At 42.6% G+C, this 17122-nt stretch overlaps 1 protein-coding gene across 2 annotated transcripts in view; it reads left to right on the top strand.

Moving 5' to 3' along the window:
• LOC133504419 (rho GTPase-activating protein 42) overlaps positions 1-17122 on the top strand; it is an 81530-nt gene that overhangs the window by 60494 nt on the left and 3914 nt on the right. The window contains exons 8-24 of one of the 2 annotated variants that reach the window (XM_061826629.1): positions 1659-1788; positions 1922-2022; positions 2949-3058; positions 4237-4293; positions 5673-5751; positions 6643-6682; positions 7399-7461; positions 7537-7611; positions 7861-7945; positions 8146-8204; positions 9416-9521; positions 10193-10352; positions 10445-10589; positions 11153-11479; positions 12683-12839; positions 15500-15562; positions 15906-15985. In XM_061826629.1, the coding sequence (XP_061682613.1) occupies positions 1659-1788; positions 1922-2022; positions 2949-3058; positions 4237-4293; positions 5673-5751; positions 6643-6682; positions 7399-7461; positions 7537-7611; positions 7861-7945; positions 8146-8204; positions 9416-9521; positions 10193-10352; positions 10445-10589; positions 11153-11479; positions 12683-12839; positions 15500-15562; positions 15906-15985 (1837 nt within the window). Of the gene's footprint in view, positions 1-1658; positions 1789-1921; positions 2023-2948; positions 3059-4236; positions 4294-5672; positions 5752-6642; positions 6683-7398; positions 7462-7536; positions 7612-7860; positions 7946-8145; positions 8205-9415; positions 9522-10192; positions 10353-10444; positions 10590-11152; positions 11480-12682; positions 12844-15499; positions 15563-15905; positions 15986-17122 lie in introns of those variants that run through there. The other variant, XM_061826630.1, reaches the window with a different exon arrangement.

Raw genomic sequence — 17122 nt, 5'->3', positions numbered from 1 at the left:
CAACTTATTCAACAGATTACTAGCGGGCGAAAAGATGCCTGAAGAATGGAGGAAAGGTGTTCTCGTTCCCATTTTTAAGAACAAAGGCGATGTTCAGAGCTGTGGGAACTATAGAGGAATAAAGTTGATGAGCCACACAATGAAGTTATGGGAAAGAGTAGTGGAGGCTAGACTCAGGTCAGAAGTAAGTATCTGCGAGCAACAGTATGGTTTCATGCCTAGAAAGAGTACCACAGATGCATTATTTGCCTTGAGGATGCTCGTGGAAAAGTACAGAGAAGGTCAGAAGGAGCTACATTGTGTCTTTGTGGATCTAGAGAAAGCCTATGACAGAGTACCAAGAGAGGAACTGTGGTACTGCATGCGTAAGTCTGGTGTGGCAGAGAAGTATGTTAAAATAGTACAGGACATGTATGATGGCAGCAGAACAATGGTGAGGTGTGCCTTAGGTGTGACAGAGGAATTTAAGGTGGAGGTGGGACTGCATCAGGGATCAGCTCTGAGCCCCTTCCTGTTTGCAGTGGTAATGGATAGGCTGACAGATGAGGTTAGGTTGGAATCCCCTTGGACCATGATGTTCGCAGATGATATTGTGATATGCCGTGAAAGCAGGGAGCATGCAGAGGAAGAATTACAAAGATGGAGACATGCACTGGAAAGGAGAGGAATGAAGATGAGCCGAAGTAAAACAGAATATATGTGCGTGAATGAGAAAAGTGGAGGGGGAAGAGTGAGACTACAGGGAGAAGAGATAGCGACGGTGGATGACTTCAAATATTTAGGGTCAACAATCCAGAGCAATGGTGAGTGTGGTAAGGAAGTGAAGAAACGGGTCCAAGCAGGTTGGAACAGCTGGCGAAAGGTGTCTGGTGTGTTATGTGACAGAAGAGTCTCTGCTAGGATTAAGGGCAAAGTTTACAAAACAGTGGTGAGGCCGGCCATGATGTACAGATTAGAGACGGTGGCACTGAAGAAACAACAGGAAGCAGAACTGGAGGTGGCAGAAATGAAGATGTTGAGGTTCTTGCTCGGAGTGAGCAGGTTGGATAGGAATAGAAATGAGCTCATTAGAGGCACAGCCAAAGTTGGATGTTTTGCTGACAAGGTTCAAGAGAGCAGACTTCGATGGTTTGGACATGTTCAGAGGTGAGAGAGTGAGTATATTGGTGGTGGTGTGAGGGCGAGAGGAAGACCAAGGAGAAGGTTTATGGATGTGGTGAGGGAAGACATGAGGGCAGTTGGGGTTAGAGAGGAAGATGCAGGAGATAGGCTAAGATGGCAAAAGATGACACGCTGTGGCGACCCCTAACGGGACAAGCCGAAAGGAAAAGAAGAAGAAGAAGACACTCACAACAATGATATGGAATCAAAACGAAGTCAAAACAAACACAAGTGCAGCGTTGTGGAGGAGATGAAAGAAATTGTAATCCAAGAAGAACAAAAAATAAAACAGATTAAACATTTACATGTTGGTATGTGCTAAGTCATAAATGTAGTGTAATTGTGCAAAAGCAGTTGATTCAGTACATCTGCTTTTCCCAGAATCTTTTTTTTACGCAAGACTTTCAAGTGAAAACGCATGAGTACTTTTGTGTGTAACGATGATGTTTGACTGCTCAGAGGACGAATGCAGCAAACGTGTTCTTCTGCCCACACAGACACGCAACAACTTTGTGAGCACCAAGCAGGAAGTGGAGAAGCTGATGAAGAGGATCAGGTCGGCGGACCAGGACTACAAAGTTCCGGGCCCGTGGAGCATGGAGGGCTTCCTGTACGTACAGGAGAAACGTGAGTGAGCGTTAGTTAAGAAATCCATATTTTCTTTCAACAGACCTACAGGATGTAATGCCATAAATAGTTGGGGGGGGGGGGTATTTTGATGGCATCTGACCTTCAAAGCGTTTTTGTTGTTCCGTCCTAGGTCCTCTGGGCTGCACTTGGGCAAGACATTATTGCACGTATGAGAAAAGCAGCAAGACGTTTGCGATGAGCAATACTGACAACAAGTCAGCCAATAAACAGGTACTTTCCACTTCCACTTTTTGTTTCATCTTAGCATAGTTTTCTTTAGTTTAGACTTGTCTTTGCTTCACTTAGTTGGGTTTTGGAATTTGACTTTTGTTCGTCTATAAGCTAAGATCAACAAAAATGTTGATTCTGGCTCACTGTAATGAAGTCAAGACTTGAACTACGCTAAACAAAACAAAGATTATAGTATCTTTGTTTTGTTTAGCGTAGTTCAAGTCTTAACTTCATTACAGTTAGCCTAGCTTACGTCAGGATTTTGTTCTTAGTTGAGTCAGTTTATCTGAGCATATTTTAAGCTTAGTTGAGTGTGGTTTTGTTCCATATAATTTCCTTTTAGTTTAGTTTTCCATTGTATTACACAGTGTAGTATGTTTTTGCCCAGCTAATTTTGTTTTGATGTTGATTCTGGTGTTAGTTTGCCTTTAGTTTATTAACTTTACTTAGCTTAGGACTTCCTGTGTTAAGTCTTTTTTTTTGGTCTTTCTTGGGAAACTTTAGTGTGGTTTAGCTTAGTTCACATGTTTTGCTTAGTTTGATCTTTATTTCACATAGCTTGGCTAAGTTTCTTTTCTACTTTACTTTAGGATATTTTCAGATAGTTAGATTTTGGCTAACTTTACTAACTTAAGCTAACTTCCATTAGCTTTACTTAGTTTAATGTCATCCTTGTTTCCTAGCTTTGCTTAGCTTAGTTGATTTGACCTTAGCCTTGACTTGTCTTGTATTTTTGCTTTATCTTAATTGAATGTGGTCCTTGTTTTCCTTATTTGTTGTTAGCTTAGTGACAGTTTTCATAAATTTTCTGCATTTTTTTTTTTTTTGCTTCCTCATGATTTGATAAATATTATTCTTTAAATCACTAACATTCTACATTCAATATTGCTTTATTTTGAGACGTTTTTATTGCGTTCAACTTCCAGAATGGTTTGGTGCCTAACCAGGCGGAAATGTTCAAGCTCAGGTCGTGCATCCGGAGGAAAACGGACTCCATCGACAAGCGCTTCTGCTTCGACATTGAGGTGGTGGAAAGGTCTGTGGCTTCACTTGAAATTGCCAAAGAGTCGCAATAAGATGTGCTATTCGAGTATTTTTTTTTTCTAAATTTGTAAATCTTTAGCCTTCTATTTATTCAAGGCTCAAGAAAAAGCTCGATTGAAATGCATGTAAGATATTTTGTCTTCCCTTAAACTCAGTTAACCCAGTGTGTCTTGGCAGAAACTCGACTAGATTCTCGTCGATGTTGTTGGGCTTCCATTAACATCCTGGAAGGTTTCCATGTTCTCAGATCCTTTTGAGTCTGGCATGAACCCACCCCGCACCACCTTGTTACATATGCAGTAATCCCCCGCGAGTCGCAACAGATCGGGACCGAGCAATTGAAAAACAGAAACTGCAAGTAATTGTCTTGATGCTTTTCGTCATTTAAGACAGAAATATACCACAGATATAATATGAAAAGAGTTTAAAATTATTTCAAACTCATCTTGCCTTCCCTTTAAAACGGAATGTCTGACAAATTATTTGATTTTGAAAAAATACACCAGAGGTGCAGTTGTAAACTCACAAGCGGTGATGACTTACTGTAACTTCCATCAACAACCCAGACTAAACCCAGCTCCTTCCCAACATACAAAACAGCGGAGCTGTATTACTTCAACATACATTGCTTTCTTAAACTAAGACTTTCATCAATTCTGTGGCCAAGCTCATAATTACAATTTAATAGTTCATCCAATAAAGTTTTTTGCTGTTAATCCGTTACAGCCCCATAAAAAATCTTTTTTTTAATTTATTTAAGATTAATAGAACTCTAGAACTACTGCTACATGATAAAAGATAATTTAAAGAAATCAACTGTTGGGTTAATGTGGGTTTTTATTGCACTTATTTACTTACTTACTTACAAGTATTTGTTGTTGGATGTATACCTTTAATGGGTGTGGCCTAGTAAGTGTCAGGAGTTGAAGTTGGGTTGGCCGATTAGCCAGCGGGTGAGCATCTGGGCGTGAGCTGTGGCCTACAGCAGCTTCTCACGCGTGTTCTCTTTTAGCATTTTGGGGTTTTGACAAAAAGAAAAAAAGTGTCTTTAGTGAGTAGGTCTGTGTATTTGTGAATAATGGCGTGCGACTACGCAGGGGATCACTGTAACTTGGATGTTTGAAACCCATTTCCAGTCCTTTTTGTTTCCTTCTTCTTCTGTCCACGTAGAAACGGCGTCTGCCGCGGAACTCTTTTCAGGCCGCTTCGGTTGTTCTATAAAGTCCGGTACGTGAGCGGACCCTCGCTTGCATGTTCACGTGTGTTTGTGCCGCTTCCAATTTGTGTGATTCGCACCTTCTTCTCCCGCTGCCTTGTTTCCCTGCCATGCTGGGACAAATATGCGTATGCTTTATGATTTACTTTTACAAAATGCACATTTTACAGTGATTTAATCTGCTCATGAATATCAAAGACCTTGCAATTTGATCTTGAGCTCCATTTTAAGGTGTCTTCACGCAACCACTCCAGCGATTAGCTTGGAGTTCATCTTCTTTTTGAATGTGTCAATATAGATGCACTATACCTAGCCATTGATTTTCTTTGCTGCTTACTGCTCACTCGGGTTGCGGGTGTGCTGCAGCCTATTCAGCCTTTGCAATGGTCATCAGCCAATCGCAAAATATGTATAATACTGTATATGAATGAGGATTAGGGCCTCACTGAAAATAATACTAGTGAGATAAAGTTGTATTTGTACAAGGGTAAAAAAAATAAGTTGTAATTGCATGAGAATAAAGTTGTATTTTTTAATGGGAAAAATAAATAGTGTATGATTTTATTTTTGTATCGTCATAACTTTTTCCGTTTACGTAGGCTAAGCAAGTTGTCCTGGCAGAGTAGACCAGACGGGGAACGAGTAGTTGCTGTAGTAGAGAAGCAAAACCAATCTTTGAGTTTTATTTTGAGTGTGCATGAGCTGCATTCAACGACTGCCAACTAAACAAAACTTCTCCGATGAAAATAGAAATTAAACCTACTGTCAACAAAATACCACCAGATGGCGCCAGGACTGTCAGCGAATCAAAAGATTCCATATCATATACAGAAAATATGCGGGCATTCACGTTACGTGATCTCAAAACCCTTTTTTTTTTCTACTGTTGCAATTTTTTTTAAGAATATCTTACTTTACTCTTACCATTTTGCCTTTGTTCTAAGAAAATAGGACTTTATTCTTAGTGTATGACATTATTCTCGTGAATTTCAACTTTGTCTCAAAATATCCCACTATGTGTGGCCCTAACACTACTTTGTAGTGTAGACATACTGTACATATTGTTCTTCAAAAGTGTAAAAAAAATCAACCTAAAAAATGAATCAAATGGACAGAACAAATGGGCAACACTTCCCTAATCAAATCCTCCGAGCGCTTTTTTGTGTGATGCGCCAGGATGCGATTGGGAAGTAAAAAAAAAAAAAAAAAAACCGCAGATGCATGTTGGCTGTGCAGGGTTGAATCACGCTGGAATTATGCATCTTTTGAACTATCAAGCACCGGCTAGCAAGCTATATTTGGTCACGCTGGTCCTTTAACAGTGACCACTGCAAACATCCCAGAGGCAATGAGCTCAGACTGAAACCAGATCTTCCCCCGGCCCCCTCAGGCATGGTGTCATGACGCTGCAGGCGCTGTCCGAGTCCAACAGACGGCTGTGGCTGGAGGCCATGGATGGCAAGGAGCCGGTAAGGAACCCCATCGAGGATAATGGCATTTCTGCAGTGGGGTCATTTTTAACCAGGATGCACAAAAACTTCAATACTACTGTAATACTCATCATGTGCCGCTGGCCCCCTCAAGTGTTTGCTGCAGGAAACTACAGCCTCCCTGTTATGCCCTTCGGTAGTTCGTAAAGTTCCAAAATGTAATTATTAAAATGTTCGGGTGGGCCACTTCATGTGTAGAGGAGGTAAAAACAAACAAATTCATTAAACGTAACATTTATAATAAATGTTTATGTAAAATAGTTCAATTTTAGAATAGAAAATAGTTCTCATGTTTTAATTGTATTATTTATTCATCCATTCATTCTATGCAGTGTACTCATTATTCCCAACAATGTTGTGGGTTTATATTTCTAATGATTTAGTGCTGCCACTTCCGTCTACATTAATATCTAACATTTTTTATTTTATTATAAAATTATCATTTTTATCATTGCATTATAATCGCATTGTGTTTTGTTTAATTATGTAACATTAATAATTTTAATGGCATAAAAGTTCAATATATGTATTTTTGTTTTACTGATATTATTTACAATAAAAAAGTCTTATGGAATGAAAATGCATTAGAAAATGTTAAATGAAAAACGTTTTATTTTAATATGTTTTCATTAACAAATGCATTAGCTGATTATTTAATTATATAAATGAATGAACAATGAAAAAATACATTATAATAAACCAGTTTTACATGTCAAAATTAATGCTACAAAAATGACAGAATTCCTGAATTGTACACACCTTGGTGGACTGGATTAAAAACAAAGCCACCCTGATATAGACTGTCATTTCTTAAATATGATAAATTAATTCATAAATTAATAGTTTTGCCTTGTTTTTGTAACTGTCCAGATTTACAACCTCCCCGCCATATTGAGCAAGAAGGAAGAGAGTAAGTGTGAGCCAGTAAAACACATTCCTAACATCTTCTCTTTTGCCATTTTCACTGCATAAACATCTGAGATGTAATGCAAAAGTCCACAATGTCGTTAAATAAGGTAACCACGATGGCCGCCTCCATGAAACCACGACATCGAGGAGCGAATGTCACATTTCTCCAAACATTTGACACTCCTCGCTCTTATTTTGACATTCTCAAACTTTGCGGATCACCATAACTCGGGGTCTACGCGGACATACTATTGATATTTTTATATAGAAATCATCCATCCATTTTCTTAGCCACTTATCCTCACGAGAGTCACGGGAGTGCTGGAGCCTGTCCTAGGTGTCAACGGGCAGGAGGCAGGCTACACCCTGAACTGGTCGCCATCGAAACAAACAACCGCACTCACAATCACACCTAGGGGCAATTTAGAGTGTCCAATTAATGTTGCATGTTTTTTGGGATGTGGGATGAAAAGCGGAGTGCCCGGAGAAAACCCACGCAGGCACGGGGAGAACATGCAAACTCCACACAGGCGTGCCCGGATTGAACCCTGGAACTGTGAGGCCAACGCATTCCAGCTGGGCCACCTTGCCGCATATAGAAATCAGTTTTTGAAAAATGATGCAAGATAATTTTACATTTTTTTTTGCGGGTCCCCCAACCCACTGATGTCAACCACATATTGTGTGTTATCTTCATTCACGGCTGTTGTCTCCTAGCATTCCTTAACGAAGCCGGCTTCAACTTTGTGAGGAAGTGCATCTCCCTGGTTGAGAGCAGAGGTGAGGCCAGTTCAAAAGCAGAATAAATCATCAAGAAAATTGGACTTGAGGTCGTGCCCGTCTCCTTGCATGCAGGTTTAAATACGAAGGGGCTCTACAGGATTGGCGGCGTCAACTCCAAAGTGCAAAAGCTGATGGCGACAGTGTTTTGTAAGTCACGATGGGTGGAAAACATATCCTAAAATCTCCGAGTTTGCTACTGCAGGATTTTACTTTGCAGCTGATAGAGAAATGCTTTAACTTTAACTTTCTACTACCTACATGTCCAGTATAATTTTTGTTTTTGTCTCCGTTTGATTCCATTTGTACATAACCAACCCGGCCACTAGGTTGCGTGAGGCTGTTGTTTTCTCCCCGAAGGGAGCAGCATCTTTCATGTCAACTGTGTGTTTTTCAAAGCATCGAAGGCGCCAGCAGACCTGGACCTGGATCCCGAGAAATGGGACAACAAGACCATCACCAGCGGCCTGAAGAATTACCTCAGGTCAGCTCGCCCCCGTGCTCATCTGGCGCAAATCCCCATTTAGCGTCAGAATGCCTCTCAGCAGACTCGCTGTTGGTCAGCAAGTCAGGCTGCTAATTCACACAGGAAGAAGCGGCTGCTGCCATTTGGAAATGATTGACAAGAAGTTCCTCTTCTGAGAAAAAAAAAAACATGCTTGTTCTTTTTTTATATATCTTCAGGTGCCTCTCTGAGCCGCTAATGACCTTCAAGCTGCATAAAGATTTCATCATGGCTGTCAGTAAGTTTGTGTTGACAAAAGAAAAGGAAACGTGGGAATATGATCCATCAATTTTACAGTTAAGATATAAATCAAGTACAGTTCCGGGTCAACGTTCATATCAAATGTCACTTATTTCTAAATCCCACAAGATGCTGCCAAATAGAAATTAGTGTCCGAGACGTATGTTGAAGTGTAAACAGTGTATGCTGTGGACTAAATTTAGCCTGTGTTGTTGGTTAGAGTTACATGTCCCGTGCATTTCTTCAACAAGAAATCATCTGTAAAGTGTTCATTTTAAAGGGTAATGTTGTGAAACGGGTTTGAAATAAAATGCAAGTTCTTGTGGCATATTTATATTTACTGTTGAAAGTAAATATATAGGGGGCTAAAAAAAAAAAAAAAAAAAGACAAAACTTCAACTTACCTTCTTTTGTCAGGGCAATGACCAGCCCAGCCATGAGGAGCAAGGGCCAAGTTCGGGGGTGGCTACTTGTTCACTGGCGTAAAAGCACAAGCCAGCTATCGCAAATTACATGAATTTTATTTTCACTCCTGGGCGCAGCACTTCATCACTTAGGTTCCAAATTACACATTGTCTAATACCGTAATTTCCATAAACCGCACCTGTCTACAAGCCACAAGTGCCCACATTGAAACCCACATCGAAACACGAGATATTTACAAAGATAAACGATACACAGAAAGAGTTTTCAAAGTTTTAATACCTTATCTTAGCTTAACATAGCAACAACACAGTAGCACGAGCAGGGCTGGTTAAAAAAAAAAAAAACAGCCACGGCAACTACACAGTAGCAACACGCTAGCACATCGCTAACGCTAGCGCAGTGCTAACAGGGCTGGTTAAAACAAACATACTGGTATGAGTCACTTCCTCGGCACATATATTCCATCGGTTTCATTCTTACCTTTTCCGCTCATGTGCCCCCTAGCGGCTGTTAGAAAAAAATGCACAAATTAGCCCCATCACTGCATAACACGCAGAGTTTAAAGTGTGTGGAAAAAAAGTCGCGGCTTATAGGTCGGAAATTATGGTACTGTGGATGCCGGACACATCTCCAGATAACAGTAGTTTCATATTTGAGCCGTTGGCGGGGACTTTAGAGACCCAACTATTCGTATAGAACCAATTAAAAAGTCAGTTTTCCACAATATGTCACCTTGAAAGAACTTTTTGGAAATTTACAACTTTGTCAATATGTTTTTATCAGAATCTGATGACCAGAACTACCGAGTGTGCGCTGTCCACTCTTTGGTCCACAGGCTGCCTGAGAGGAACAAAGAGATGCTGGAGCTGCTTATCAAGCATCTCGTCATGTATGATTCCGTTCCGTTCATGTAGTAGTAGTAGTAGTTGTAGTAGTAGAAGCAGAAGTAGAAATAGCAAGCAAAAAAGTCCAAATTTAAACCACTGTGCATATTAGCATGCCAGGAGTGATCGTCTGGTTTGCTGGTGGAAATGATTCAATTTCACTTCCTTCATCCGTTTACGGACCGCTTATCGTCACCAGTGTCGCGGGCGTGCTGGAGCTTATCTCAGCTGACTCTGAGCAAGAGGTGGGGTACACCCTGAACTGGTCGTCAGCCAATCGCAAGACACACAAACAACTACCATATTCACACCTATGGGCAATTTAGAGTATTTCAATTTCTCGCTTTTTTGGAATGTGAGAGGAAATCGGAGTTCCTGGAGAAAACCCACTCAGGCGCAGGGTCACCATGCAAACTAAATACAGGCATGAACGGGTTTGAACTCCGAACCTCAGAACTGTGAGTCAGTTAATTTCATTTAATTGGTATGAAAATTATTCATCTTGATAATTATAATCTGATTAAATATGCCTTGTAGGAATAAAACCTGGATTATTGTACCTTTTTTTTTGCAGTAGAACTTGATGTAAAAAGTTCTTGAACCGCTGGATTAAAGCAACACTACTCGTCGTTGGCATCCAATAAGGAAGTTTCAGCTTTGTCTTTTCCATCCGCAGCGTTTCCACGCAAAGTCAGTCCAACATGATGACCGTGTCCAACCTGGGAGTCGTCTTCGGACCCACCCTGATGCGCTCGCAAGAGGAGACTGTGGCCGCCATGATGAACATAAAGTTCCAGAATATTGTGATGGAAATTCTGATTGAGAATTTTGACAAGGTGAGTTCCTTAATAAAAATAAAAAAACAATTAAAAAGCAGCTAGTGCATTTCCAGGAGATATAATTATTCCATGGTTTCTGCAATTTCCAGATCTTCCATCAGCCTCCGGATCCTAATGTGCCGCAGCCTCAGGGCCGGCCCGGTTCCCGCAGGAGCAGAGCCATTTGCGTGGCGAGCGGTCCCCGGAAGCCCCGCAGCCTCTACACGCCCACCCTGTGCCTGGCCGATGCAGAAAGTGAGTACCAAAAGGAAATGCCACTTGCATACTTGTCGATTGATTGTTATGAGCCTGAAATAGATCCCTCAAGGATCTCTTCTCAGACCCTTTCTGTTTAAACTATGTATTATGGTACATTCAGGTTTGTACAAATATTGGAGTATATGTAAAGTAATATTGCTAATCATATTTTTGTACTTATTTTTATTATGAGATTTCGAGTTTTATTTTTTACTGTTTTTTTTAGATTCTGCTTTTGCATTTAAGATTCATTTTTTGTAATCATGTTTTTTTAAATATATTTTTCGTCTTATTTTTACTGCATTCTATTGCTTATTTTTATAGGGTACAGTTTAAATTTGTTAATTTTATGTATTTTCTGTTGTAATGTTATCATCTAAATGTCTTTTATTGTTGTTGTTTAGTGTTTTTTTTATTGTGACTTATTGTAAGCATTTCTTCATTCTAAAATTGCATTTGAAATGTTAACTTTCCTTCCATGAAATGAGTTGAAGTAATTTGAAGTGAAAAGGCAGATTTTAATGCGGGCCCGGTGTGCCCCCCCTCTGGCCCCTGCATAGGCGACGCGTGCAGCAGCAGTCCCGGCAGCACCCCCGCGGGCAGCATGGAGTCTCTGTCCTCGCACTCCTCGGAGCACGACGGCGCATCCAAAGCGGAGTCGGCCACCGCCGTCAAACCCGAGGACGTCACGCCCCCTGACGCCGCGTCCCTGCGCTCCAGCGGGCCCCGGAGCACGGAGTCCAGCTCCAAGGAGGAGGCCCCCCCGACCGACGTGGAGCCGGAGGACGCCGTCGCCCCCAAAAAGGCCCCCCACCGTCACTTCCCTGAACTCAGACCGCCTGATCTCACGGCCGCAACCTCTGTCAAGTCACTGAATCTGAATGAAGGTGAGCCACATCCTCGACTTTGGGCGAGAGGTAGGAGATGTGCACTTATAAACAAACAACCATTCGTACTATTGGAAAATGGACAAACCCAAGCCTGGAAGGTGGATTCAGCTCTACATATAATTTTATGTGGCCCACTAAAGATTACAGATTAAATTGTTTCTACTTGATGTTTCTCACTAATTGGATTTATTCTTCTCATTTTGGCAGAAAATCTGTACTGCAATTGTAGTTTTTCTTCATTTTTTTTGTCAAGCATTTGTTTTACACCATATCCCATCTTGTTCGTCTTCTGACCTGGGCAATTACATGTTTAATATCCAAAATATTTTCTCGCGGCTATTGTCCATAATTTAGGTTTACAAATTCATGTTATTGTAATTTCTTTAAAATATCTACCGGTAGCGGCACGGTGGATCAGATGGAAATCTTTGGCCTCACACTTCTGAGGTCCCGGGTTCAATCCCAGACCCGCCTGTGCGGAGTCTGCATGTTCTCCCCTGCCTGCGTGCGTTTCCTCCAGGCACTCCAGTTTCCTCCCACATCCCAGAAACATGCAACATTAATTGGACACTCTAAATTGCCCATAGGTGTGATTGTGAGTGCCGCTGTTGTCTGCCTCCGTGTGCCCTGCGATTGGCTGGCAACCAGTTCAGGGTGTACCCTGCCTCCTGCCCATTGACAGCTGGGATAGGCTCCAGCACTCCCCACGACCCTTGTGAGGATAAGTGGCTACAAAAATGGATGGATGGATATCTACCGGTACACAGTACAACTCTAAACACAAATGACATTCTCCCTTAAAATGTTATAATTACAATTGCTTGTAATTGCCTCAATTAGTACTACAAACCTTAGATAAACCACAAACTGTGATCCCAAAATGCTTGCATGACTTCCACTAACAACCCAGGCTAAATTTTGATCTTCTCCTACATATAAAATGTTTTCTCAGTCGAGATGTCACTTTCATACTTCCTTGACATCAATTTGTATTGAGGTAGCGCTTTGGCGCCATGATACTGCATGTAAGCTTATAGAAGAAACAAATGCTGCAAGTGAGTATTTCAGAGAATTCCACAGGAAAAAAAATGCAAATGGAGGAATTCGTAAATCGTGACCCGTGACTAGGCGCGCGTTAACTGTACATGCTGTATGTCATCTTCCGGTATTCATTAATTTCTCTCTTTGTTTTACCCGAAGGCCAAAGGTGCTGCTCGAGATCCACCCAAAACCTGTCCACGCTGGATCTCATCGATCACTTGAAGCCCGCCGATCTCCTGCCGCTTCCGCCTAAGCTCGTGATCCGGCGACGGGGCGCGGCGGCGGCCGGCAACGGATACCAAAGACCAGGCTCGGTGTAATTTAAATTCCGTCGTATTTCATTATTCTTTGTGAGTCAGTAACAAACACTGTTGTATGACTTATGACAGTTTGAGGGGTAAAAAAAATTGGCTCACTATTTGGCGAGTACAAACTACTGTCAGATTTTATAGTGCAGCACAATTGACTTCAGAAGATCGGAATGTTATCCCGCTCAAAGCAGTACAAGGACTTTTAGGGAAATGACGAGCCTCGAGTATGCCTGAAAACAACAAAATTTGCAAGCGGCCGTATCTTGCATTTCCCTCTGACGGCAGTTTCACCGCTTGACCCAGAATTCATTGGAATATGTTTAACATAACAGGATGCAAAACAAGATCTCACTGAGCCATCCACCACGTTGAAAAGGAAGTTAAAAGTTTGGGTTAAAGCAGCCATTTTAAACAATTGAGCTCCTTCTTGACATCCCGCAATCCAAGCTGACCTTCGCCCTGCAGGCCACAAATCTCAATCCCGATGTGTTTGTTTATTTTGTCACACCCAATCTTTTTATGTCGTCATTCACATTACAAAAACAAATTTAGTTCAGCAGGTGTACCTAATAAAGTGAACAACGGGTTTACATGCGTTTCTCCCCGCGTTTGCGGTGATTATAATTCGTTTCGCGTTCACCGCCCGTCAATAAGAACAATTATGTCAGCCGCATTTCTCGCTCCGCCAGGCTGGCTCGCCACCTCCTTGGCCCGTGTGCGAGCGCCGAGACGATTTATGCGATCTCGTCTGCGGTGGGAGAGCTGCTTTTAATTCTCGAGGTTGATGTGACCCAGCAGCAGATTGTCCTCCTCCTCCTCCTCCTCTCCTCCTCCTCCTCCTCCTCCTCCTCCTCGCTCGATGTGTGTGCGTGTGCATGTGTGTGTGTCTACACGGCAAAAATGAAGCTTTAAAAAAAAAAAAAAAGAGAGCGAGCAAAGAGGCAACAAACTGAGGTAATGGACACTATTCCTTATCCTTGGCAAGTAAACATGGATGGATTGATACTTTATTTATGGTACAAGTGAAATTAAACCCTTGTAGCAGCAATTTTATACCATATTTATGCTCTAAAAACAACCACCAAAGTAAAACTGAAAACAAAGAACACCACTGATGAGGAATTAAAAAGAAATTGTAGAGTATTTTGAACAAGAAAAAGATTGCGATGCTCTTGTGTGTAAGATAAATCTTGTAAAATTATGTGACAATGTGCTTAATTTGTGCAAAATGGTCAACTTCCCCCAAAACTGTCAAAATGAAACATCTGAGCAGGGGGAAAAAAAAAAAAAAAGAAAGCATAATTTGCCTTGACTGGAGATATTAAATCCTGGTTAGATTTTAGCTTTAGCAGCGTTATTGTTGCGTGTGTGTGAGTCATCGACCCCCCCCCCCCCCCCCTCCCCTTACTTCACTCACGGCTCGGCGTCACCTTGACTTCCAGGTCACGGTGCACGCAGGGTCAAGTGTGGCCTCGTAATGACGGCGCCTCGCTTATTTTATTTTATTTTTTTAAACAACCGAGGAAGGAAGGAAACATCCCGCATTGTGTCGTTCCGCCTTTCACTCTCCATCCCGACAGTCGGGAATGCTGGCAGTCAAAGCCAGCGTGTGTTTATGCAGGTCGAAGGGAAAAGGTCAGGCAGAGCCACCTTCTTTTCCACGGCAGTAATTCGCAACCACACGAGTGTGCCGTGAGAGCTCATCGGCCGTGTTGAGGAAATGCTCGGAAAATCTTGTTTTGACATTCGGGAATTCGGCCACTGCGGACTGCATTATTTGAACATTTAACCATCCTTCCATTCATTATCTGAGCCACTTATCCTCACAAGGGTGGCGGGAGGTGCTGGAGCCTAAACCAGCTATCTTCCGGGAGGAGGCGGGGTACACTCTGAACCGGCACACATAAACAACCAACCATTGGCACTCAAATTCGTTTATTCACTGAAAAATTCACCTCTTCCATTTTATCGTACTCGGGCCGGCCAAAGCAGTCACAGTATCTCTATCGCTAGAGCCAAGTGGTGGCATCTCATTGCCAAGACACTGTCGAAGTGAGTTGAGGAACTTCATTAAAACAAAAGTAGTGCTTTGTCACCATCTTGTGGCAAATACAAGCAATACCAGATCACTCTAAACCTATTTGCCGAATTTCAAGGAAGCATCTTGAAGTTGATAGATCACGCCTGAGATGTTGGAGGAGGGGCTAAGTTTAGCCTGGGTTGTAAGCCGAAAACAATACAAAAGTGCACGTGAGTGTAATTTTTTTAACAAAAATAATATATATATATATATATCCATTTTTTTTTATATTTATGGTATGAATTATTAATAGAGGCCTTGTAGTTTTTCTAGCTATCCACAGCAGGAATCAGTCCGTATGCTCCGCAGATGACAGTATTCATTAATCTTATCTACGCCAGTGAGCCAGAGTGACGGTTTTTTTTTCCACGATAAGTACTTTTTGCGACTTTTTTTTTAAAATGTGAAACCTTTGCCTCGACTTAATCAATCAAGGTTGGGAACTCCTTATTGTACAAAAGCGGTTCCGCCATGTCCGGATCCACCTTGTTCTTCATCAGGTGCAGTGAACTGACGCTGCTCCGATTCTTCTCCCCACCCCCCCACCCTTCTTTTTTTTTTTCTCTCTCTCTATCTCTCATGCAGGGTGGCTGCCAGAGCGCTGCTTTTTGAACACGCCGCCGCCCAACCGCCCGCCACGCTCGGGAGGTGACCGGCACGCACTCGCAACGCCTCAAATGCACCTGCGTTACTAATGAGGAGCCAGGAGCTCTTTTTGTTCCTTTTCCGAAATTGTCTGTGGGATTTACCGTAGACCCCCCACAGAAAAAAGAAAACGATAAATTAACCCCCTGAAGTATTTTTCATACATGCCAATATTGTTTTAACCGTCAATATACCACAACTGTGACACCAAAAGACACACACACACAAAAGTATAATGGCACTAGTGACATAATTACTAATGAGACACAGTGGTTCTATTCTCTTGCAAGTGAAGACTACGAGTGCACAGACGTTAACACCGAGCGCCGCTTTTTGCCTCCGACAGGGACGCCCAGGCCGTCTACTCGTGCGAGGCCGAGCACAGCCACGAGCTCAGCTTCCCCAAGGGGGCGCACTTCAGCAACGGTGAGCCACGCAGAAACACATGCACTTGTTCGTTGGAGATTGCAGAGTAGAAGTACAGATACTGATAATTGCGGGGTGAGAAGGGAGGACGGATGAAATGACAAGTACTAATTCAACTACTTAAGCAGTATCAAGCCTATTTTCCAAAGGACTAGAACGTGCAGATTTCTCTTTCTCTTCAGATAATAAGTATTTGTACTGTGTGACCTTCCAGCGCTGGTTGCTTATCTGCTCTGCAGTGGCTCATTTGAACCCATTTGGCATCATCCCGGCTGTCAGTGTGAGCGCTATCCTAAAATACAAAACAGCGCTCTCTCTCTCTCTCTCTCACCCCCCCCCCCACACACCCCTTTCTGCCTTTATTGCCTTTCCGTGACGAGACTGCTTGGCTCGCGAGCAGCAGGGAGGCATGTCACAGTAACCTAGCGATGCAAGACACCGGGCCTGTTAACTCGGCTGCGCCGCTCTGGTCCTGCAGAGCCTGTAGCCACATACAAAAGGAGAAAAACAAACGCTCCTCGCCATTGAGCAGAAGGCTTTTTATGGTTCCGCATTCGCGACGTCGCGGTCATTCATCATTTTTAAAGCTGCTTTGATTAATCTCCACCACGCAGTCTTGTTTACGCGCTACTTCTTGCTGGTACTGGGAAAACGGACAACGCAACTCCGGGACGGCTGCAAACCCGGCGGAAAATGTCCAGTAAATTTCCAAATACCTTCCCAGAAATTTCCAAGACATCTCAACTTGCATCTGAGATTTAAGGGAATTTTTAACTAATTAGACAGGTATCATATTCATCCATCCATCCATTTTCTTAGCCACTGATCCTCACAAGGGTCGCGAGGAGTCTATCCCAGCTGTCAACGGACAGGAGGCGGGGTACACCCTGAACTGGGCGCCAGCCAATCGCAGGGCACAGTCGCACTCACAACCACACCTAGGGGCAATTTAGAGTGTCCAATTAATGTTGAACGTTTTTGGGATGTGGGAGGAAACCGGAGTACAAACGCACACAGGCACAGGGAGAACATGCAAAACTGCACACAGGCAGGGCCGGGATTGAACCCAAGACCTCAGAACTGTGAGGCCAACGCTTTCCAGCTGAACCACCGTGTTACCTTCTCATGTTCAGACAT

This window comes from Syngnathoides biaculeatus, chromosome 8 (assembly GCF_019802595.1).
Source record: "Syngnathoides biaculeatus isolate LvHL_M chromosome 8, ASM1980259v1, whole genome shotgun sequence".
Lineage (NCBI taxonomy): Eukaryota > Metazoa > Chordata > Actinopteri > Syngnathiformes > Syngnathidae > Syngnathoides > Syngnathoides biaculeatus.
This window is presented reverse-complemented; position numbering and strand designations above follow the sequence as displayed.